This window comes from Apteryx mantelli, chromosome 1 (genome assembly GCF_036417845.1).
Source record: "Apteryx mantelli isolate bAptMan1 chromosome 1, bAptMan1.hap1, whole genome shotgun sequence".
NCBI lineage: Eukaryota > Metazoa > Chordata > Aves > Apterygiformes > Apterygidae > Apteryx > Apteryx mantelli.
The window spans coordinates 197,997,584-198,021,850 of NC_089978.1; the positions used below are offsets into that span (position 1 = coordinate 197,997,584).

General features: G+C 40.5%; 1 protein-coding gene across 1 annotated transcript; it reads left to right on the forward strand.

Moving 5' to 3' along the window:
• The first annotated feature begins 6,798 nt into the window (after positions 1 to 6,798).
• On the forward strand, positions 6,799 to 17,268 carry HYAL4 (hyaluronidase 4). Its single transcript, XM_013956462.2, has 5 exons — positions 6,799 to 7,752; positions 10,102 to 10,191; positions 11,332 to 11,687; positions 16,518 to 16,642; positions 17,228 to 17,268. The coding sequence occupies exons 1-5, from the start codon at positions 6,799 to 6,801 to the stop codon at positions 17,266 to 17,268; spliced, it is 1,566 nt and encodes a 521-aa protein (XP_013811916.2).
• Positions 17,269 to 24,267: the final 6,999 nt, after the last annotated feature.

A 24,267-nucleotide genomic window follows, 5' to 3' on the forward strand; every position in this document is an offset into this window, starting at 1 on the left:
TTGATCAGGACCTGATAATAAACTGACCTGATTTCAGTGAAGATGCTAATTTGAGTTGTGGAGTTCCCCACTCACTTTGGACAGAAAGCACTTGATTTTTCTGAATATGATCTCTTATTTTTGTGTGTGTGTGATTCCTCCACTCTTAAAGGGGCACAACCTCATCTGATTTAAGATAATACATCATTTTTGATTTGCAGTAGCTGAAAACCAGACATGAACTATTCATATTTGCTTTGTTCGTTCTCAGATTTTTCCTTTTAGGCTAGCACTAATCCTTTAGTTCCTAGCACCCACCCGCTGTTGCAAGGATGGTCAGCAACAATTCCTTAAAATATCCTCTCTGTGCTCACAGTGAAGCAGCAGGTCATATGACTTTTGATGAAAGCTGCATGGAGAGGCTGCCTGAGACCATTGCCACTGAGTGAGGCTTGCTAAATTTGTTCAAAGCCTCCTATTAGAATCCAATCCATCCATGAGGCTTACGGAGGTTTACATGACTCCCGGCTTAAAATAATTGCAATAATCCCTTAAATTGACAACGTTGAATTGTATTTCCGCCAACAATAACATTTAGTTCTAATGTAATATTCAGCTGGTGGGGGAAAAAATCAAATGCCTTTTTTGTTGTTGTTGTTGCATTACAGTTATTCTGTAGGAGGAGGAAGAAAGGAATGTCACCCAAATCTGCTGATGCCGGGTACAAGCTGTAATCATTCCAGTCCATGTGTGGGAGTTCGTTCTGCAGACACTGGGGGGGCTGATCTTATCCTAGAGCAAGTACAAAGTCACTCTGCTGGACTCACTGGAAAGTTAGTGGGAGGAGAGTCAACCCCTTCCTATATGGCAGGGCTAATCTTCTGTTTAATTTCTGTGAAAAGAGTATGCTCAGAACATTAATTATCATTTATTTGCTTTTTCAATTGGGATTTACCATACAATTGGATCAGGAAAATGGACAGAGAGTAAAACTATTTCTTAAGAGAATCATTTCAACACAATTTAACACGCTATGAAGAATAAGGTAGCACTAATTTGTTGGTATTTGATCTTTTCTCTCAGTAGCTGCAGAACTGCAGGAAAAAGAGGATGGTAATAACATTCCATTAAGCCCATTCCTGGTCCAAAACCACCCTTCATCCACACTGTGTGGGCACACTAGATGCCCAGAAAAGCAGTGAAGCCCTCTGTAGAGGGAGAGCCCAAGGAGTTTTCATGTCTTAAAATGGGCCCACACTTGTTTTTTTGCACACAGCCTAAGTCAGGTGGCTGTGCTGTGGTCCTCTAAGCACATCTACCAAACTTGGCTCTTCATAGTGTGGTTATTTTGAACTACCAATAAACGAACAGTCAGCAGCGTCACAGGAAACCTGGACATCCTGGGACTCAGAGTTTAAGCCAGCTCCTGAACACAGAGTTCATGTCATGCTGCTGATGTAACCCTAGAGAGTGAATTGCCTTGCTTGCAACTAGTGTAATTCTTATAACTTTCTAATATGCTATGCTATGCCAGTATCCAGGCCATTATGCTGATTCTATAGCATAAAAGTCCAAAATAAAGCAAAAGCTACCCTCTTTGGAAAAGATGTACTGGAAAACCTTTGGGATTTAAAACAGGGGGAAAGTTGTGGTATGGAGCACTGAGAACCTTTCAAAACTAGACACAGGCAAAAGAAGCCCTGTCATTATTTCAGTATATACCAGACATTAGTGCAGTCACTGGCGTCAAGAGCATCATGGAAGTACAAAGCTAAGCATAAAGACTGACTTCATGGATGTTTCTGTGAGATATTAAATGAAGCCATTAAACCAGCTCCCTTTTTGCTAGGGCTAAGTATGGATTTAATCTCTGCGTCTGGACCACTGTCAGATGTAGTTGTCTGCAAATGAGAGAGACTTACGTAGCATGTAGTGAAGGGGGAGCTGTATGTGCCATAAGGGCACTTGATCAATCTTTTTCATTTTTCCAGCTATCCAGCAGGCCACCATAATGCAAGTGTTCTCACACAGACACTGGGAAAATTCCACTATTGCAGCAAAAGGCGCTGATATGATAGAGACCAGGTTACTATCCTGAGGAAAACTACACAGACTTGTAACTCGTTTGCTAAAATCTGCTCACCTCTGTCTAGCAGTCCCAATCTTTTGTCACAGGAGGTTCAATTTTACTGCAGAATTGCTATCAGTACCTGTCTCCCAACATGCCATAGGTGAGTTAAAATGCTGAATTATAGTTTTTGAATCTTTATTCAGCTTATTGCTCACAGGTGCTATGGGAAGTAACTGTGCTGCAACAGATTCACACTTTAATTTGCAGCATTTTAAGAGTGTTCTGCACTAGATTTGAAATACTATCAAATATATATGTCAGCTCATGCTGCTCAGGGTTTCTAGCATCTTTATTGGGAACATTTTACTGAAATGGTTTGAATCCCAGCTGTATCAGCCCTCATTGTCACTGAGTCATGGTCAGATAACGCTAGGTGAGGTCCTGCTCCATTTTTATTATTCATTATGCTCAATATTCAGTCCCTTACGTTTAATAACTTAACAGAGATACTCCACAGCATCTCTTCCAGGCCACTAGCTAAAGGATGCATTGGTCTAACGAGCCCCCATCCACACAAAGGAAGGTAGAGGATGGCAGCAATGCATCTTCCCATACTGTCCTCCCTCAGGCTGTGGCAAATGGCTTTCAGGGTGATCTTCTCTGTCTCTGGGCTCTGTGCATCTGCAAAGCCTCTGAGCATATTGCCTCCGCATCCAGATTTGGCACTGAAAGCAAGATTTGCTTCTGATGTTGTGACTTAAACCAGACAAAATTTGTTCCAGCTCATGAGACTTCTGAGTGTATCAGTTTTAGCTTTGTTGATAAAAAGACAACAAAACAATAATTCTATAAAAATCCAGAGATTTTATTGGATCTCTGTGAGTGTGAAAATTCACATTTAAAAAAACCATGCACCTCTGACAAAAGTGTTTGGTGATTGGCTGGCCTGTTGGGACAGCCTGTTTTAAGCCCATCAACTTGTGCTGAGTCAATGTCATATTATTGTTACAATGTTAACTGGAAAGGAAAAAAAAAAAAAAACCCTCACTGTCTTTATTCACCATTTATAACTTTTCTAATCCTTTGAATGAATAGAGTAACATCACTGGAATAGAATTCTGTTACAAGATAAATGTCAAGGTTTTGAAGTACATTTCTCAGCTATAGATTAATCGGGATAGAGAATACAGGACTTACATGATCTGATCAGTGCTTAGACTTTCCCTTATCATTTAGTTGGCCTTTTTTTTTTTTTTTTTTTCAGCACAATCCTGTGATCTGGTACAAGCAATGTCCTCTGTGTCTATTCAGTTCTGAGCTGTATGTTTTAAGCTGGTTTTGCTTAGACCTAGCTAGAGCTGTTTGCTGTCTAATATAAGGTCGCACTTGCTTCTGTCTATTGGGAATTGCTGCCTGTTGTGCTTTTTGACTGTCAGCTGGACACCAAGGCAGGCTGCCTCTGTGCTGACTTGGTTCACAGAACAACCATAATTAGCAGAAGGGGTATAATTGGATACATTCATCCTGGGTTTTGGCAATTATGACAGGCGTAATTGAGAGAAAAACCTAGCAGAAAGGGGAGGAGAAGTTCCTAGTGTGCACTGTAATGCTGCACAAGTAGAATCAGATTTAAAAAGCCTGGGTGAAGGGAACAGCACTGAGCAGAGCCTGGGCACCGGGCTTCCTCTCAGCTCTCTGACACAAGTGCCTGCAGAGCTTGCTCCCAGCTCCAATATGTGTGATGGTGAAATGCACCAAAGGGAATAAACTCAGGAAACAGGACACCTCAGTGGTTTGCCCTCAGAGTGCAATATGAAATAGTGACTGTTTCTTTCTTAACAGTAGGACAACTGCAAGTACCTTTCCATGTAAGCCCCTGCATAGTAAGCTTTTCTCTGGGGCTCTTTCTGTACCAGACCAGCCAATGCTGCTGCAAAAACAGAACTGCCACTTCCCTGGAGTGTTCAATAACCTATAGTGATACTATTATTGATAGTGATATTATCAGTGGCCAGATGACCAGTGACCCAGGCTGGGGTGCATGCTGGGGCCATGCAGCCTGGCGGGGCAGCCCTGGTCCTGGTGCTGCCAGCCCCGGGGTGCACTGCCCCAGGAGCCCTGACCCCATGCAAGCCGGCTACCTGCATGCTGGTGTGAAGCGACATTGCACCGTGAGAAGCAATGCATACAGGCGCTGCATGGGAAGCCATCCCCAAAACCTCGAGCAAATGTCCCAAGGGCTGTGCTCAGCCCTGCTGAGGGACAATTTACCCACCTGGCCTGTGACAGGCCTGGGAGGAGAGCTGCCTGGCAGCAGCACAGCTCTCTCTGAGGGAACTGAAAAGCAGAGCACATAAGCAATTTGAAGAGTAATTGTAGGGATTTGCTGCCCTCTGGTAGGATTTTCTTGCAGCTCCGACTCTCTGTGAGTGAGAGTTGTGCACAGCCAGATGCACTAGTGCAGGGGGCATCTGCTGGCAGAGGGAGCGTGGTGGGTACCTGCCTGGGGATCTGCTGGCCTGCCTGTATTTTGGAGCTCCTTGGAGGCAAACAGAGCATTGCTGTAGGCAGCAAATGGCTGGGGACCCCAGTTATAGCCTCCCTGCTCTTTCCTGGAAAGCCAGAAGGCTTTTGCTGATCTGAGGGAGAGGGTGGAGTAGGAGGTACCTTGGCTGGTGCTGTCATGAAGCCCCCTCCCTTTGTTCCATCCCTCCCAGAGGCAACAGGACAGCAAGCCTGACTCCCTAGAGCTGGTCCTTGGGTGTTTGTGCCCTCACAAGAGCAAGCCCATCTTGGTCCAGCTTGGGCTGTACATCCTTTTAGTGACAAAATTGAGTTTGGCCTAAAATGCTGAGAAGCCCTGAGTGGCTCTGCTAAATTTAGTTTCTCAGCATGATATATTCTTTCTGAGAGACACTGAGAAAATTAAGCTAATTTTCATTAAAACCATTTCCCAAAAGGCACGTTAATGCAAATTAAGTGTGCTACTCCCTTTGCCTTTTCATATGGGTCAGCCATCTAATTTGCCGACAGTGGTTTTGAAAATCTGGGACTACTCTTCTTCACTAAATGCACAATATTGCGAGTATCTAGGGGTGAGATTTCTCTGATGAAAGTTTGAGTTCTGCATGTCTACACTGCACATGCATCGGTCCTGTGACCTGTCTTTGTAGCCAGTAGAAGAAACTGGCATATGTAGGACACATCAAATCACTGGTGTCTCAAACCATCAGATGACTTGTATCCTAAAAACATCTATGGCTTATTAAAAGTGCCTGGGGTCACTACCTTGGATGTTGATGGTTTTGCTGCAGATGCCCCAAATTAGGTCCTAAAACAACAAAGAAATGGAGATGGGGGGGGGGGTGTCAAAGAATACCACAGGTGCATAGATATCACCTAATTGATGTTCTTTTTTTGTCATAAAGAAGGGATATCCTAGATGCCCTGGAGGAATACAACTGTTATTCCCATTCATTTATGAACCAGTCTAGCTGCTCAAATGAGACAAATGATCCTTACCTCCAGCAGCTGACAGTCCCAGGAGATATAAACAGCTAGGCAAGGACCGAGGAAGAAGAAAAAGAAGTAGGACTCGGAAAAGTACAAATACATGATACTCACTGATGGTTGTACTGCTACAACCATCCCTAGGTTTCCCTAGGGCTTTGAATGGGGAGGGGAGCTCAGGGTTGGGTGCGGGTAAGGCTGAATAAGCAACTTCCATACTGATGAGTGAGCAAAGCAAAGGAGGCTGAGGCAGTGCTACTTGCTAGGAGAGGGGCAAATCAGCAATGCATAAGAGGCATGTTTTTATGATAGAGATGATTGTATTATGTGAACAGAAGATGGGCACAGGCAATGACACTATAGCTATTTAATTAACATATATACATGCATGCACACATACGTACATACATATATATATATATACATATACATAGTACAGACATAGCAAACAATGTAAGCTTTTAGTGGCTTGATGCCTTACACTGGTGTGACTAATGATTCTGCTTGTACCAGTGGCCACAGGCAGTGGCATAAAAGTCCACATTGCACAATGCAGTGCTGTGCAAAACAATATGAGCTGGTTCGTAAGGAGTTAGTTCAATGTGATAATACAGCCAGGCTAATAAATAATTAGAGCAGCCTTTCATGGATCTGGTTTATTGCTGTCAGGGGTCTGATCTTGTATCCCTTTATGGTACTGCACAATGACAGTGAAATATGTGTGCTTGTTTAGAGCTATTTGGAGCATCTCTAGATGGCACAGTACTAGACAGGTCAGGCAGGTTCACAAAGCTGTGAAGATGGTGATAAAACCTAAGATTTGATTTGATAGTTATCTTTGTTACTATTGAGAGATTTGGGGGAATAAGGTAACCATTTCTTCATCAACCTTTTCAGCTACAACAGCTGTGGCTACTAAGACACCCTGGGGCCCACTGAAGTGATGGTAACATCCTCAGTGATTTCAGAAGGATTTGGATTGGCAAAACCAGCAGCTGCTGCTAATTTCTGCAGTTACACTCCACAGACCAACACAGGTTTGCTTCAGCTGAGAATCTGCCCCCTTTGTTTGGATTAGATTATGACCACTTTGTTTCTTCAGTGCTACTGTAAGACAGTGATACCTTAGAAATGGCTGATACATATTCATATAGCTGTATGTGGAATAAGTAGTAATACCTCTTCTCTTATGCTCTACAGACAATCTGGGAGATCCATCTACTGCTGTCTCTTACATCATGAGAATACTGCCAGAAAATGGGATACTATTATGCATCATTCACATGTTTCAACTCATGGCATGGCTGTGCATAACATTTATCCAGACTTCTTCTCTTGCTCTGAAACCAGCCCGACCACCAGTTTTCCGGAGAAAACCTTTTATAGCTGCCTGGAATGCACCAACGGACCTGTGCTCCCTGAGATACAACATAATACTGAACTTGAAAATGTTCCATATAATTGGAAGCCCATTAGCTAAAGCAAGAGGGCAGAATGTGACCATATTTTATTTTAATAGGCTTGGCTATTATCCTTGGTACACATCACAGGAAATCCCTGTTAATGGTGGTCTACCCCAGAACTTCAGTTTGCAAACTCATCTGGAAAAAGCTGGCCGTGACATTAACTATTACATCCCAGCTAAGGACTTCAATGTATTAGCTGTCATAGACTGGGAGTACTGGAGGCCTCAGTGGGCTCGCAACTGGGACACAAAAGATGTTTACAGAAGAAAGTCCAGGAAACTTATTTCTGAATTGCAAGGGAATATTTCAGCAAATGATGTTGAGCATTTAGCCAGACTTTCCTTTGAAGAAAGTGCAAAAGCTTTTATGAAGGAAACAATTACATTAGGAATGAAAAGCAGACCAAAGGGCCTGTGGGGATACTATTTATACCCTGACTGTCACAATTACAATTTCCATGATCAGAACTACAGTGGTTCCTGTCCAAAGAGTGAAGTTTTGAGGAACAATGAACTTTCCTGGCTCTGGGATAGCAGTGCAGCCCTGTATCCTTCCATTGGCATTAAGAAATCCCTTGGAAACAGTCAAAACATTTTGCACTTTTCTCAGTTTAGGGTGAATGAATCCATAAGGATTTCCTCCATGACATCTCAGGATTATGCTTTGCCTGTATTTGTGTACACTCGACTAGGTTATAGAGATGATCCTTTATTCTTTCTGTCTACGGTAAGCTATTGCTGGAACAATGTGGGCTACATTAATGCTTTAACCACTCTTGCAGATGGTGCTTTGGGATGGGAACACTCCTAACTGGGCCAGCTCTGCTGATTCATGTTAATTGTCCACATGCTTTAAAGAGCTCAATGTTCTGAAAGAAAATTTAGGTCTCAAATATGTAGATTTTTGCTTCAGTTCATCACTGTGCTATACTCAAACATTAATTTGAAGGGATTAAAAGGATTTCAGCAGTTTGATGTAGTACACCAGAGATGGTTAATACATTAATCCTCCCTGATGTGCTTTCTTCTGCTCAGGTATGCAATTACTAACTAATCCCCAGATAGCTTTCCCTTTTATAGAAGGGAAACTGAGGCAGAGATGTTAGCAACTTGTTCAGTGTCACATCAGAATGGGAAATTGAAACCAGGAGTCTTCTTTTCAAAAAAACAGCTTAATTTTTCTGTCACAACCCTGACTTAGTTCTCCCCTGCAGAGAGTGACTACATTACCAACAGGTCTCAAATTCTATATTTTATAGTTCAGAGAGTGAGCTGTGTCCACTTTATAAAGGCTATATTCAGTCTTGCAGCTGAGGTACACAGTCCAAAGTTGGCACCTTGTGTGGGAAGGAGTTTTAGTTCCCTCTATGAGATCCTACTCCTCCCCAGCATTGCTATCACTTACTACACTTCCTAGTAAGGGACTACACTTCTCTCCAGCTTGAAGGCATGTGCCTGTTCTTGGCTGAAGACCTGACTTTGGGCCCATTTGTGCCTTTTGAAGCAATGTGCATGTTGTATGTTGCGGCGGAGGAGGAAGTGGGAGAGTATCCCAGCATAAGGGAAACCTTCACTTGATCTGAGCGGGGCTGGGGGACATGAATGTACCCAATCATTTATATCCATTCTGTGGTCACCCACGCTCTGGATTATTAATTTACCACGTGTGACAGGGGGCATACTCTGGAAACAATGCAGTTCACTTCCTGACAAAACACAGAGATTACAGAAAACAGTCATCTGAAAGCAATGGCCTCTTGGGAATTCTTAGGACTTATTGCACCTCTGGCTATCTACACCACCTTTTCATTGGACTTTGGGTCTGTGCTAGAGAGTTTCCTTTCCAAAACCTGACAGCTTTCTTGACCTAACTCTGAATGGTGTGTGTCACTCAGAATGAAGGTAGCTCTGAATCATTCAGAGGGGAGGACATTGCAAAATTGATGAGTAACTTGCAGTGGATAGCTCCTGGTCAGCATTGAAGGAGGTGTAGACACCTGCTTTGGTGGTTTTATCCAGCTTGCCCTTTAGCTTTGCAAGAAGAGGATAGATGGAAGATAGGTAAAGGTTAAGGACTGCTACAGCTGCTGTGTATCACTTTCCACCTCTTTCCCCTTTTAGACAACCAACTCCTGTGCAATTTTTCTACTTCGATTCTTCATGTGGCCTGCAGTCTCCCTTAAATCTATGATGGTGACTAAGGAGTCACTTGCACACCAATGATCTTTCACCTTCAATGTAAAATGTCATGCTTATGGCATAGTAATTCACTTGTTACTGATCTGTAATCACTGTTCAAATCAGGGAAAAACAGCCAAGCACCAAATACCCTCCCCTTAAAGGTTGTGATATGAGGAAAAAGTACAATGAAAGACATCTCTAATGACACAAACATAGAAAGAACATGAAAATTCAAACTGAAATTCTTAAGATTCCCAGATTGTTGCATTTCTCTTTCATTAAAGATTGCACAATGCCAACATTCTCCTTCCTATAATTTGTGTCTATTTACAATAACTTTTTATAGGCTTTGTATAAGAACTTAAGTGAGCTCTGAAAGCTACTGAAAGCAGCAAGAATAATGCACGCCATCAGAATCATAGCTTTCAGATTTGAGTGGGACTGGAAAATAATTGATTGGCATTGAAAAGTAACTCTCTCCTTCCCCTTATCAGCAAGATATGAACTCATGGAATGATTTTGGGAATTCTCATGTTAAAATCCCACTTTAATAAAAAGATTTTAGTTGCTCCTAGTAAATGCCGAAATATCAGATAATTACAGTTAAATTTTGCATCAAAGCTAATTAAAATGCATTCTTTTCCCAATATTTGTAACTTGCTTATTACCAGCATCTCAGGCAGTACCTGAATTTGCAAAGATCAACCTATGTTTAATTATCTTTGTACTCCAGAAAGCAAACCTTGAGCTATAATAAAAATTAGTTTATAGGGACAGGTAAGAAAAGAAAATGCACTCTGAAGGACTGTCGCATAACAAGATCTTGGCTTGCTTTAGAAAAGCTGTGAAATGCTGAAATATTCTGACAGTCATGTCTTTATTCTTTTCACCGTAGCAAGATCTTATTAGCACTATTGGAGAGAGTGCCGCCTTGGGAGCTGCAGGCATTGTTATTTGGGGAGACATGAATTTAACTTCTTCAGAGGTAAGCCTGTGCCTGATTTAAATGGAATGCGTAACATCCTCATTTTATCCTATTAATAGACAGGGTCTAACTGCATCAGTTCTTCTGAGTACTCGGTACCAGCAGAGCTAACTGCATAATCAGTCTTTGTTGTTCTTGGTCAGGATTACTATGGAACATCCAGTTCCTCCTGGCTCAACAAGGCATTGTGAGGCTTATAGGCCACCAGTGGTAGGAAAGGAAACCAATGGTGAACACCAGGCATTCTGGAAGACAGTTCCTCAATACTTATAATCCTGTGCAGATTCCTTTCCAGCTGGACAAAACACCAGTAAATCAGCTAAAGCCTGATTAGCAGATCAGTCAGGACTAGGACAAGGGTGCCCAGCAATTTGTCTGGTTATGGGAAATCCATTTGCGCTTGTTTGTGGGCATGTCAGATGAAGCAGTCTGTTAAGATCAGATGGAAGGACTTTGGATTACATGATACTGGATCTGGCCTCATTAAACTCAAAGACTGATTTCTGAGGCTGCAACATATCCTGGATACCCACACATCAAACTTTGTCATGAGAAAGGACTTTGTTCTTGAAGCCCTGTGAAACAGGTGTTCTGGGCCACTTCTCTACTGGCAGATAGTATAGAAAACCTAGCTAGCATGTGAAGGAATGGCTGGAGATAAGTGTTCAGTTGTCCTCAGCAAACTCAACTGCATCAGCCAATTTTTATGAATACTCGGCTGTGGCATCTCTCAGAGTCAATGTGAATAGGAGGGTTGAGCTTCTTTCCAGCTGTGTCAAGCTCCTGGAGCACCTCCATCAGGTCTTGACTCCCACACTCTTGCCACACTATCATGCTGTCATGACCTGCATTTCCAGCATGCATCATGGCTTCTTTCTGGATCTTCAGGCTGTAGTGTTTTCTGGGGAGTACAAATTGCTAAAGACCTTTGCAAATATCTGCACTTCTATATTGGGTTATATTTCCTGTATAAAACCCTCTAATAATCCTTTAAATTAATTAAAGTTAAGTTATCCTGAATGAATTCAATCAGCTTTAATGAGGGCTGCTTGCATAGTGTACATTTTTCAGGTTGAAAAAGAGAAAAAAATAGAGTGGTTAGTTTCACATCAGCTAAATTCTCTTCTCTACTATTTACAGAGCAACTGCACAAAAGTGCAACAATTCCTTGATTCTGAATTAGGGCCCTACATTATCAATGTAACAACAGCTGCTGAAGTGTGCAGTAGGCATCTTTGTCAGGACAACGGACGATGTGTACGAAGAACCTGGAAAGCCCAGGCATATTTACATTTGAATCCTAAGAACTTCAGAATAGAAGCTTCAGAGGACCAAGGATTTATTGTGAGAGGAGAAGCATCAAATGAAGATCTGGAAATAATGTCAAAGAAATTTGTCTGTCATTGCTATCAGGGTTATGAAGGAACTGACTGTACAGAAGCTAAAGTAGCTGATGAACGTCCAGGGGACTCTGCAGATTTTGTCTTATGCAGAAGGTTTGCAGTGCTCTGCCTGCTTTCTTTGCCTTTCATTAGTTTGTTCTAATGGCTGCTTAGTCAAAGGACTGGTTAGTCAGTTGAGAGGGGTGATGGAGAGGAGCTTTCAAAAAGACTCGCATGATCTCCAGCTGGGGGCTGAAGGTGTCTCACTAACATGGCATGGTGTGGACCCAGGATTTTGTAATCCAAAATCTGCAGCTAATGGCCTGATGCTCTTTACATAATGCGTGAGGAGAATGGGGCACCTTGAAGGCTGAGTCAAAGACCCATGCTCTGAATAAGGACCTGCCTTATTTAGAGTTAATCAACAGGAAACACAGGTCATAGGAATATGTCTGGACCTCTGTCCCATCTTCTGAGATTAGACTGCTTAGAGAAGCTGGAGGCCAGTTTTCTGTCCACATGACAGCCACAACCATGACGGTGGGTGGAAAAAAAATAGAGTGGGGTTCACTGCTTTCCTCTTTAAAAAGAAAAAGATAGACTATCCATAGCTACCTCTTGTGGGATAACTTATTGGATAGAACTTTCTCCCAGAAAACGAGGATGGGAGCGAGAAGATCTAGTTTCTTTTCCATTTGGGTGGATTCACGCCCATTTTTTCCCCTTTCACATCCATCATGCTGGAGGTGTTCATACTTTGAGTCCCCCACCAGGCAGAAAGGAGCACAAGAGTCAGGAGACAGGGAAGAAAAAGAACAAGCAGTGCTCTGGTGATCAGGATATTAACCAAGAAAAAGAAGGCATATGTTCTAATCCCACAACCAAAGACCTTCCTATTTCTTCTATCCTATGACTATTTAAAGTAAAATTAATAAATAATGCTGGGAGCAGGAACTCCATCTCCCCCAGATCTACCTCTATCCTGAATCTGTGACAATACTCCAATGTCTTTTAAAGACAAAGCTAATGAAAGCACCCCTTGGCAATCAGAGATGCAATTAGTCAGGATCAGGCAGGTTTATCATCTTCGACAAGAGACCTATATTTGTCCCAAATACCATTGTAAGAGCAGTCCTTTGGAGAGGGTGGAAATACTGCCAAGGCTCTCCTTCCAGTCAACACCAGAAGAATGCTCTTCTAGAGGTGATTAAGAGCAGGAAGCTTACTTGGCCTGTCTCCAAGGCACTCTGTGAACTTGCAGCTTCCCAGCTTCCCAAGGGTTATGTATTCTTGGAATAGAATTTACTTGCATGAGACAATTACAAATTATTTGGTTTGTAACAATATATATAAAAATATACATATACATATACATATATATATAATGTGCATGTTCAATAAATCATGTCTTTATATTAGCATCTCTAGCTAGATAATGAATAGACAAATAATCATAATACAATTAAGAGGCCTATGAGACCTAATTTCAGCTCCCTATTTTTTCTGTTTGACTCGGGCAAACATTTGAAACATACTCTCTAACTCTGCCCAGAACCTTATCAATCTTATCAGGCTTACACCTTTGTGATTTTACACCTTTTAGGAGCTTTTCATTCCTCAAACATATGCTATTATTCTCATATTCAACCTCAATGAGTTATTGTCATAATAAATATGTGAAATAAAAGATTGTAAGGTGAACAAGCACTATGTTAATGGAGCTCCTGGAGGCAAATGAGAAAAGCTTTAATTATTTTTTTTGTCAGAACTCCTTTGTAAATAGAAATATTTTAAATTCCATTTAAGTTAAAGGAGACTATGGCTACACCACAGAAAATCAATAAGAAATAAACTGAGCTTAGAATACTCGTTCTTAAAAAGAAAAAAAAAAACTAAATGAAATTCAGACTATTTATTTCAAAAAATAGATGCAGGAAAAACATTAAAAATTTTCTAAAGAACATTCTTGATAGCGAGGAAAAGTAGAGATATTCTAGTTGAAAATTTTTTGATGGAACAACTTTCTGCCAGAAACATGCAGTCTGTTAAAATGAGAGTGCTGATTGTGGTGGAATTTTTGAGGGAAAGGTGTCAAAATGATTCATTTTCATGTTCTACTTGCCATACTGTAGGACTGAGGTACATACTAATGGGATACAAAATGTCTCCTAATGTTTTCTGAGCAGCATTTGATTAGATGTTAGTTCTGACTCTTCTTGCTATCTTGTTTAAGGCCACGCTCTTACTGCTTATAATAACTAAAGAGACTCACCAGTTTGTAAAACAATTTTCAAACTCTTCTACATATATGTTAAAGCATAGTAACTGCCTATGATATGTTAATGAATCTTGTATACACACTGCAGTATTCCTTGATATCCAAACACAGATCCAGGGATCCAGGCCCAGATTTCTCCCATGCAATTTATCCATTGAACAGAGATGATTAAATTAAAGCTAACCTGCTTGGAGGGTGTGAGAGAGGAAGGGCACCTCCTGAAGATGACTTTAGCTGTGGTAAGATTTAGCTGTTTCTGAGGTAAGTAGCACTTGCGCATCAGTTGTGAAGATGGCAATTTTGGTCAGAGGGGCCTATACCCTACTGCCTCTCCAAGCCAGGTACATAAGCCCTGGTTTGGATCTGGGACACACTTCTCCTTTAGGCAAAGGTACACTATCTTTTTATCAAAGTACAAAATAGGTACCAGATGTTGCTTCCTTTCATTGAGAGATAGAGGGTTTTTTTCTCCAATGACTAAAAAAATTTTCAAGTGCCATCCTGCTAGTCTGCATTCAGAGGAAGACTTCCAAATCCAACTTAAATTAAGAAGTATAATTCTTACTTGTTACAGCCCAGGTAGGCAACAAATGAAGGACAGACCAGTACAACAAAACTGGGCTTTGAAATATTTCAGAAATATCTATCAAGGTTCAGTCTTTCTCTCCCTCTCTACACAATATTGGCAGGTCTGATGTTTTTGTGAGGACAAAGTAGCAGAGATCTGCAGCATGCTAGTCATCATCTGCACAATGGCACAGTAATGAGATACTTGCTGAACCACAGTAGGAGGTTACCCTACACACATTCTTCTCATAGGAAAAACTGAACTAGGTGCTCTTTCTGACTCTTCTGCTAGCATCCCTCTCCTTTTGAGGCCAGAGATGCAGGTTATGTGAGATCTGGTATAAATTTGTATCAACTGCAGCTCTAAGATCAAACTGCCTTCCTTCTGCTCTCCTGTAAGAGAGAACAGTTTCAGTCTTACACCTTTCTGGATTTCTATTTATTTCTTTTTGTGTTTCCTGCTGGCTGTGTTTCATGGTCCTCAGCTTATGTGCTGGGATTTCTAAACCTCCTTCTTAGACGTCTAGCTCTCACAGCGCATCCTATAAAGGATCAAACTGATTATACTTCAGACTGTGGGTTCCTTTCTGGTGTCAATTCCCTTAACAGTTAGGCATGCCAAAACTGAGCTTTATGGTGCATAAATTATTTTATAGATTTCAGTAGAGTTAGGCACTTAAAGAGGTCTGAGAACTTGTGCCTTAGCTCTTAACAGCTGCATGGTTAGAACTATCTAATGTAGCATGTAGAATGTAATGCAGCATGTCATAATAAAGCTGACAGTGGAACAAATTATTCTGCCTGTAGGTTTTTTCCCTGCACAGGATTAGAGCTCAGTTTATGCTATTATACTCACTAAATGCTGATGACAAAACTGACTAATCTCTGCACATTCATGAGAATGCAAGCTTTTAAGGATGATACATGTAAACATACTTTCTCTTGTCATAGTATAAGTTTTGATTCTTTTTTGTTTTGTGAAGTTAAACATTCTTCTGTAATGTCACATGAAAATAAGCATCTGGAATTCAAAGTCAGAACAAAGCAGATAAACACAGAAGTATTTTAGTCAATGCTTTGATGGGTTGACCCAAAGCCCTCTGCAGTCAATGGGAAAATGCATCGAGCTGGGGAGCCTCCCAGGGGAGGACACCACAAGGCTTCTGGAGACTTTCTGGGGCATCTCTTCCATGCTAGAACACTCCTAAAATAGCACAGATGGAAGAAGGGATGCATTATAAACAAAAACAAATTTTGAAAAGGCTTGTGTAGCCTATCTAAAAATACCTCTTTTCTTTGCTATCTGAGTTGCTAAAGGTTTTGATAAGCTACTAAGCATTTAAATAACCAATGCATTAAAATAACCAATAAAATAAACAAAATGACCAGTAAATAAACATGATTTGGTATCTAACAATATTTATTGGTATAGGGCATGAAAATAGCCTTAAATATTCTTTCACGTAGCCAAAAGACTAACAACCATTTAACAGTCAGCTAAAAATATCCATGTATCTCATTAGTTATTGAGACAGTGTACTATCTTCTATACATTTAGTCTCTCAGAAGAGATAAGCAATGTTATTGAAATAGATTTGGAGTTTTGAATGAGAACGGGACATACAGAAAACTTCTCTGACACTATCATCTGCTGATGACCCTCCTAGTCTTTTTAGGAAGCACTTTGAAATGGAAAATCTGCTACTAATTTTGACTTTCAGTTAATTTGGAACCTCCATTTGTAGTATTATGTAGCATTGACATGCTGTCCCACATTTCCCACAGGCTTTATGTTGGTAAAGATATCTTCTGGTTTTGCTTCTATTAACTCTCATCCTGACAAAGGGCAGATGTTTGAAGCTGGCACATGGCTACAGTCATACTGTGAAGTGGCTGTAAAAATCATGGCCTTGTTCCTTCAACTAGATCCAATCAGACAAAAACCATCTGCATGTGTAGCCAGTTACAAGGAACAAATCCAAATAGCAGCAAGGTTAAGTTAGGGTTTCAAATTAAATAAGAAATTCTGATCTGGTGTAGGCAGTCCTTGTCTGAACCATCCTAGCTTATTCAGTACTAAACTGTTTTCCTCCTATTAGCCTGGAGGCTGCTGAACGGTACTGCTATACCTTTTTGTCCATGTTTACTGCTTCATCTTACAGACCGGGATTTTGGTTTATTATTCAACCAGTTCCAGATATTTGGGTGTTGATGTTAATCCCAGGTAACTGTCTTTTGACTGAGGCTTTGCTGCATATCAGTCTGACAGCCAAGTGCAAAATAAATTTGCCTCGGCCTAATTCAGGTGCATAACTCCCTGAAATGATGGCTAAACTCACAGCAATAACACTATTAAATAAAGCATTTTAAACACTCTGCAGATTGTGTTACATATTCATTTTTAATTGCATTCTGCATTGAAATTGATGGGAGTAGGGCTCCTAAGTATCTTTAATGAGTTAGATGTTTGTTTTTATTATTATTGTTTTCATGTAGAGGAGATTAAAGCATAACTATTTATCTGGACCTTAGCACTCTCGATGACAGATTATTTTATGCTTACATTGAATAATTTAATCACAACTATTATTGTAATGAGGATATTGGAGCAAATTATAGAGCTCTTGCATCTTTTTGCATATACTTCCACCTTGTGCTCCACTGGAGCACAAGTCTGAGGTAAGCCGTTTTCAGCAAATTACAGAATTACACTTAAATCTTAATTTGTCTTGAAACTTAAATTGCTGTTTTATTAGTAGCTGAATTTCTACTGTGTTCCCCCTTTAATGCAGTATTTTCTGACAAACAGGTGCAGCTAAAATCGGGGAAGAAAAAGATTCAAAGCTTTAGCAGATTTAGAACCCCTGTGGCTTTCCTCTACTATGTGAGCTTAGTTAATGAGGTTGCTTACAGTTTTCATAGCCTGATACACCACACAGAATCCCCCAGAACATGAAATCTCATCCATGTGTGTCTTCCTTAGTAGCTTAAGGTGAGATATTTACTGTTGTTATAGACTTCTGTTCTCTGATTCTTTGGGATTTTTTTTTTGTCCTTTTTTTGCTTGGACTGTTTTGAGAGAGTGGGAAAGGAGAAATAGAATATGAACACAGGAAGCTGATAATCAACTAATAACAAATATGAGAGGAGATTCAGATTCAAGTTCTTTCTTTGCATAGTATCTGACAGAAGTGTTACACTACCATCCTGTTAAAACACCATGTTTTAGATCCTTATTCAATCAAGTTTTGCAGTTCAGCCCATGTCCCTCCATGAAATAAAGGCAACCTTCTGAATAGAAAGGCAAGACTCAGATATTCCAAGGATAGTAAAGCTGTATGTCTTAATAATGGCATTGAATCTATATTCTGCTAGCATTTCAGGTAAACAGTAACTCTTGAAGGTAGGAGGTTATTAGTTCTCTCTGAAATCTTTGTTTTTGCAAGTATTCTCTCTAAGCAGACAAGCAAAGAAATGTTGAAATCTGCTGGGACTGGGTGCAGTGACACCTTAGATGTAACTGCGGAAAACCTGTCTCTCGCTGACTGTGACCTGCAAAGGCTCGAGCACAGATTCTCTGAAGCATTGTTTAAGGCTGCCTTTAAGCTTGTTTAAGCAGTTCTGAGTTTTCCTATTGCAAGGGAAGTTTTGGATAAGTCTCAAAGAGCTCTTATGCAAGTAAAAGCCTAGCCTTTTTCCAAATCTTCTGGCATAGATCATTGAAATGATCACAGTATTGAAGGTGAAGACTTTCCTAGTCTAAGTGAATGGGACTGGATTATTTCTGAGTGTAAGTGGGAGGAGGGATGGCAGCCCATCATTTAGGGTGAAGTCCTTATTTTAAAAGACTGGGTTTCTGAAATAAAGACTACACCTCTGCTGCAAAGAAAATCAACACCAACTTAACGACCATTCAGTTAAGGCAACATAACTACAAAAGATTTACTTGTGACTCCTGGGAGAGAAGTGGGTGTTTCTATAGATGGTAAAATCCTTTTCTTCAGCTTTCTGAGCATACTGCTTTTATATTAATAATACACATTTTGTTACCCTTTTTATATTCTGCATTGTGATTTATTATATTCTAAATGTAAAAAGGATCTGATTCTATTAAGATCAGAACAGGCTTTGGTTATGTTTTAAATGAGTACAGGGTAAAATAAAAAGGTGTAATTTACAGCCTGTTCTCGCCTTTATCTAAATAATTACAATAGTTTCTGGCTGGTCAAATGAAATATCACTGCTCTATATCAAATAAATCATGTTCTTATCTTGATACAATATAGACTTCAGTAGTGGTGACTTGCTTGCACAATACTGCTGAGAAGATAGAGAAAACTTAGTATGGCTGTATGTCAAGGAACAAGGTGCATACACCCAAAGTTGTTCATCCCCAAATCCCATATGGTTAGGCGACTGAAAGACACATAGGAAAAACTGCGGTCAGAATGACTAGGCTGACAAAAGTTTCCTAAAACATATGGATATTAGAGGCAAGCCTGACATTAGATTTCTCAGAAATTATGAAACAAGTCCAGGCAGTGTTTGTCTCCCAAGACAATGTCTTCATCTGCTACCAGAGAAAAGGCAGGAGCTTCTCTCGCCTTCCTTTAGCTCTCTAATTCTCCCAAGGCCTTTCAGCTACTGGGTCTTCAATTTTCACTAGAACGCTTGTCTGGTATGGCAAAATGTTGAATATTTTGAAAAGCAAAACTGAAAAATGGAATGGAACAAAAATGTAATAACTGTTATGTAACCTTCACATAGATGATATCCACACCAGCTGGGGAATTGGGCTTCACAAAGGATGCAGTCAACGCCCACTGAAAGTAGGCGAAATCTTTCAAATGACTTTGACAGGACTATCAAACTTGCATACAAGAAAAGTGCAGGACTCTTAAAACTGAATTATTATTGATTATGATAAATGACACACATCTGTAAAGGGTAATGATAGCTCAAAATGTAAAATTTGCTTCCACATTTTGCCTGTTATGCCTAAAACTTATGTTGCTACTAAGATCCTAATGCATACTGTTTTTAATACTCAGTAGCTTTTAAGCCAGTTGCATAATGAATCTTATAAATACCTACTTTTTTATAGTGTGTCCAGGCTGTGAATCTTGGAATGCTTTACAGAGTCCAAAACTGTACAGATGGTCAAACTGAGGTCCAGAGAGACAAATTATCTCGGCTCATCTTACAGCTGATCAGCTGCTGAGCCAGGAACAGGACTGGAGCTCCTGAACCCCAAATGAGTGTGCTGCTCCTGAGGCCAAGGAGTGGAAAGGATCCTTCTTCACCACAAACTATTGCAATTGTATTTCCTGCAAGGGAGGACATCCCAGAGGGCAGCACAGGGAGGGTCCAATAGCTCTTTCTTTACTTCATAAGTCTGTAATGGCTCCTTTGGGGTTTTTCTCATGGTTTTTTGAATGTTTGAGGTTAAAAACACTGGCATAGTTCTTATCAAGCCAGCGCTGTTATGACACTTTACATCTGTTGAACCCCTGATCCTGTCTGTTTTCAGAAAAAGCAGCTAAACACAAGGAATCGTTACAGAAATGACCTATGGCATATTTGTACAGGGTACTTTCATTCAAAAAAGTCACATGCAGACCTCCGTAAAAAGAGCTAGAAACATGAATGCAATTGGCCAGGGTTTTCAGAGTTTATGCAGTGAAGCTCAGAATAGTTTACCTGTCTTAACTAGTTTAGCTAAACTGCATCATACCCTTTTACTGGTGAAAGTAGCTTTAATTCACCCTGTTTCCCTTTATTTCTAGAGTGACTTAAAGAGACTTGAGCAAAGGCCCTTTAATTTTGAATAAAGGTGTCACACAGGAGTTTTAATGCAGTCAGTCCCAAACATCTTAAAAACATATCTTTAGTTAGCCTACAGTAGCATTCCCATTTCTTCTCATTAGCTAACTCCCAGTTTTAGCTGCTGAATAGACAAATCCTAAACTACTAACTCTTGATTCTGTGGAAGCAAGCTTTGAAACATGATCCTGAAGCTCAAGTTCTAGAAAACAAGTAGGAGACCACTTAAAAATGTCTGTAAACTCTTTGTAAATGACCAACTTTGATGACTAGAATCACTATCGCGATACATTCACAGTTGCTAGCTGACGAGCTTCTCTATGGCTTAGTCTGCGGCTGTGGGATCAAAGCTTCATTTGCACACGTACCTTCATGTATATACCACCAGTGGAATCTGTGAATCTCCTATGTGATGTCTGGTTAATATTTATTTAGTACATAGCATTAAAACCTGAGCTATGGATAAGCACAGTGAGAACTGCGTCTCATCTACTTGCTGTAAATGTTATGGCATATATGAAATCTACATAAAGGAACCATAGTCTGTGCAAAGATGATTACCTTATTGCACCACCAAACCTTGGAATAGAAATCTGCTTTGTCTGTAGCAGAAGATTAGCTTTATCTACATGGTTTGTCTACTTCTTGAATATACTGCCATATCTGAATTTTGCATTAAAATCTTTATATTTTTATGTTCTGTCCTGTTTCAGGATAGGTTAGTGAATAATTCCCACAGTTTTATCTTGTTTTCTGAGTTGCTTGATCTCTCTGACCAAATCAATCAAATTCTTGGAATCAAGCTCCAAGGCAAATGTTAATGAAAAAAAAATGTAGAACCCACTTTTTAGAAATATTCTCCCCTTCCAAATAAAATTTGCTGTTTCCTCAAGAGATTCTTCAAAGAAAATTTGCTCATTAGAAATTTAATTGGACACAGACAGAAAAGGTTCATGAACAGTCACATATTTTTTGAAACCTGCCTAGAGGAATTCGATTACCTAGTTTCTCAAATAGACTTTGTAGCACTAATAATTCACTGTATTGAAATATGGCAAGATAACCTTTCTGATCTTTTCTTTGCTCAGCAGAAGCTTTGATGGTGTAGAAATGACCACATATAGGGAGAGTTACAACTTTTTCATGGTATCTTCTGGGAAAGGATTACTTCCAAAATAAGGTAAACCTTTTGGTGATTGATTGAAAATGAAATCTCACTCATTGCCTTTCCTTATTCCAGATTTCAGTATTTAGTGATTTTTTACACAACGCAACATAAAATCTTTTCAGGGTGACTCAAGCAATAAGAAACATTTTTTTTCCCCCACTTTATCTTTTTTAGTAACGTTGAGTCCCATTGCTGGCTTCCAATATACTTTCTGAATGGTTCTGAATACCTTCTTACTTTGAGGAACTACAGCTAGGAGTCTGCAAAGCTGGTGGAGGGGTGCACAGTGACTGCAGGGCTCTGTTACACTAAAGCAATGGGAGCAACAAACCCAATTTTTCCGTGCACTTAGCTTGCTATGCAGGGAGAAGGAATTAGAAACATAGCCTGTTTTACACTGACAGAAGCAGACAGCCATTTGTTTCCTACTTGACTTGGGAAAAGGAGTTCCTGTGGAGCAGGATTTGTACAGCTCCTTAACAGCTTTGCTCTCCTTCTGCTGAACGGGATTTCGGTATAACAAAAGAGAGAGAAAATCCCAAGAACATTTCTGGTTCTGCAAAAGCATAGGCCTGGAAAGAACTTTCACAAACTTGCTAGTGCTGCCCAAGTGTCCCTGTAGTCTGGTCTTACATAGTACTGCTTTTCAGTGAGTTATGCTTAGCTTGAATACAGAGGCCTAGTGCACTAGTTCAAAAGCAGTCCAGTAAAAAAGTACAAAAAGACTCACTTCATGTCTCTATCTGTCCTTGAGATTTCTGATTCATGCCTACATTTTAGAAGCTTGCAAAGTTTTCCAATAGCCAGTTTTCATTCTCTTTATATCCCCTATCTCTGATTAGGGATATGACTTTCTACAAAGCACTGAGTGCTTCTGTCTGCATACTAGCAGCCCTCACATCTTACTAACTTCAAACACTCAAAAAATATTGGAATTGATTTGTTTACTGTGTCAAAGAGTACATGCTGTAACAAGTGAAAGTGGGCATAAGTAGCATGCCACAGACTGCACTGTTTGCCACCTACTGAGGGACTGGAAGAACTGGATTCTCGCCAGCCAGTATAAAGGTAATGTACCTTTGAGAACAGGTAGTTCTGGTAGTTCTCTCCTACAGAACCTTGCAAGCAGCAGATCTCATCAGAATCGCTAAAATCTCTGTATGGACTTGCTTATTTTTGTTTAAGCCTGCTACTGTTTGAGCTGGCTCATTCAAAAGCTAAGGGTGGGAGTCAGGTGTATCCCATCTGGCCTCCAGCCAGTTCCAGAGGGACATGGCATCCTGTACAGCTTGTGTCATATCTGCCAACCCCATGAAGGTACTGGGATACAGCAGGGTGGTTATAATGTCACTAGATGCCTGTATTTAGACAACTGAATCATCACCAAGTGTTTTCACAACCATTTGCACTAGTTTTATAGGGTTTTAACATTCATAAATTTGTGTTTAGGCCAGAAATAGCTGTGTCCTAATGTATGAGGACACTGACAAAGATAGTTTGCTTTGATAAGCTCGTTAATAGATGTGCACTGGTAGCAATCTTAGTAAGCTAAGATGCTTAAGTCTACCATGCAGATGTTACCAAACTCCTAAAAACCTCTGCTCATTTCCTAGCACTCTAGACCCTGGCATTCCTTCTGCACAACAGGCTTTCCTAGTAATATCTCATCATCACCTGACTCCTTCTGCTACCTGGATAACTGCGCACCTAAGATTTGGTGGGATTCTCTAGAAGTCTCATCTATCTGACCTGCAGAGGGTGTTTTGGTAAGTGTCCTTGGAGCCTATCTCCTGGACACCTGAGGAAGAGCCAGCTAATACTGATGAACTCCAACTGTATCTCATTTTATTCGACAGCCTAGTATTTTGGTAAATTCATTTGAAAGACCTGGTTTCTGATCTTGTTTGGAATCAGAGGCTTAAACCCAAGAGTCCTGCAATTCTACCTATATGGTTTTTGGACATTCTGAAGCAAATTTTTCATGCTTTCTGTCAATGCGGTTCTACTTTGGGTAAATCATTAGATGCTATTGGGCAAGAGAATGAAGCTGGAAATAAAAGATTGATTCAATAGCCCAGAGGTTAGGATGTTCCTATATGATAGAGTCACAACTTCAGGGCTCTCTTCTAATGGTAGTTAGTATTTAACTAAAATGTCCCCACTTCAGAATAATAGAGAGTGTGACCCTTGCCCAAGAATAAGTACAGACAGGAAATAAGAACACTCTCCTAGGACACAGTAGGCCTGGATTTCAGTTCCTGCTCCAAGTCAGGAAGAGTACAGAGCTGAAAACATCTTGGCCAGCCTCTAGAGCTGAAAGAAGCACAGGTCAGGAGTTCTTGGTTCTTCTCTCCTCCAGCCCCAGCATCTGCCCTAGAAGAGCCAGGCCACTCCCTGCATCTTATGGCTGAAGGTTCCACTGTGTAGCAAGACCCCAAAAAGCTGTAGACTGTGTGTTACACTACCCAAGTTACTGCCCAAGACTGATCCCACTATCTGCTGTTGCCTAGGCTAAAGTCTTGGTTCAAAAGCTCATTGATTCCAATGTTCTTCTACTACAAATCGTAACTGAATTTTACACTATCATCTGCATGATGAAGTGTAGTGAGTCTTTAGATAATGATGCAACAAAATAAGAAGTACTCTTGTTTAAACATTACAGTGACAGGAAAATTAGATAGATTTTAGATTAGATAGACCCCAGTGCAGGCCATGCCCTCATTGATGGTGGCAGTCCCAGAGTCTGGACACAATGGGCAGGGCTGGGTGCTGGTAACAGGATCCATGAACGGCCCCAGAGGAGATGAGTGACAAACCAGGTTTGGAGTCATCAAGGGAGTCCAATCAGGAGCAGCAGG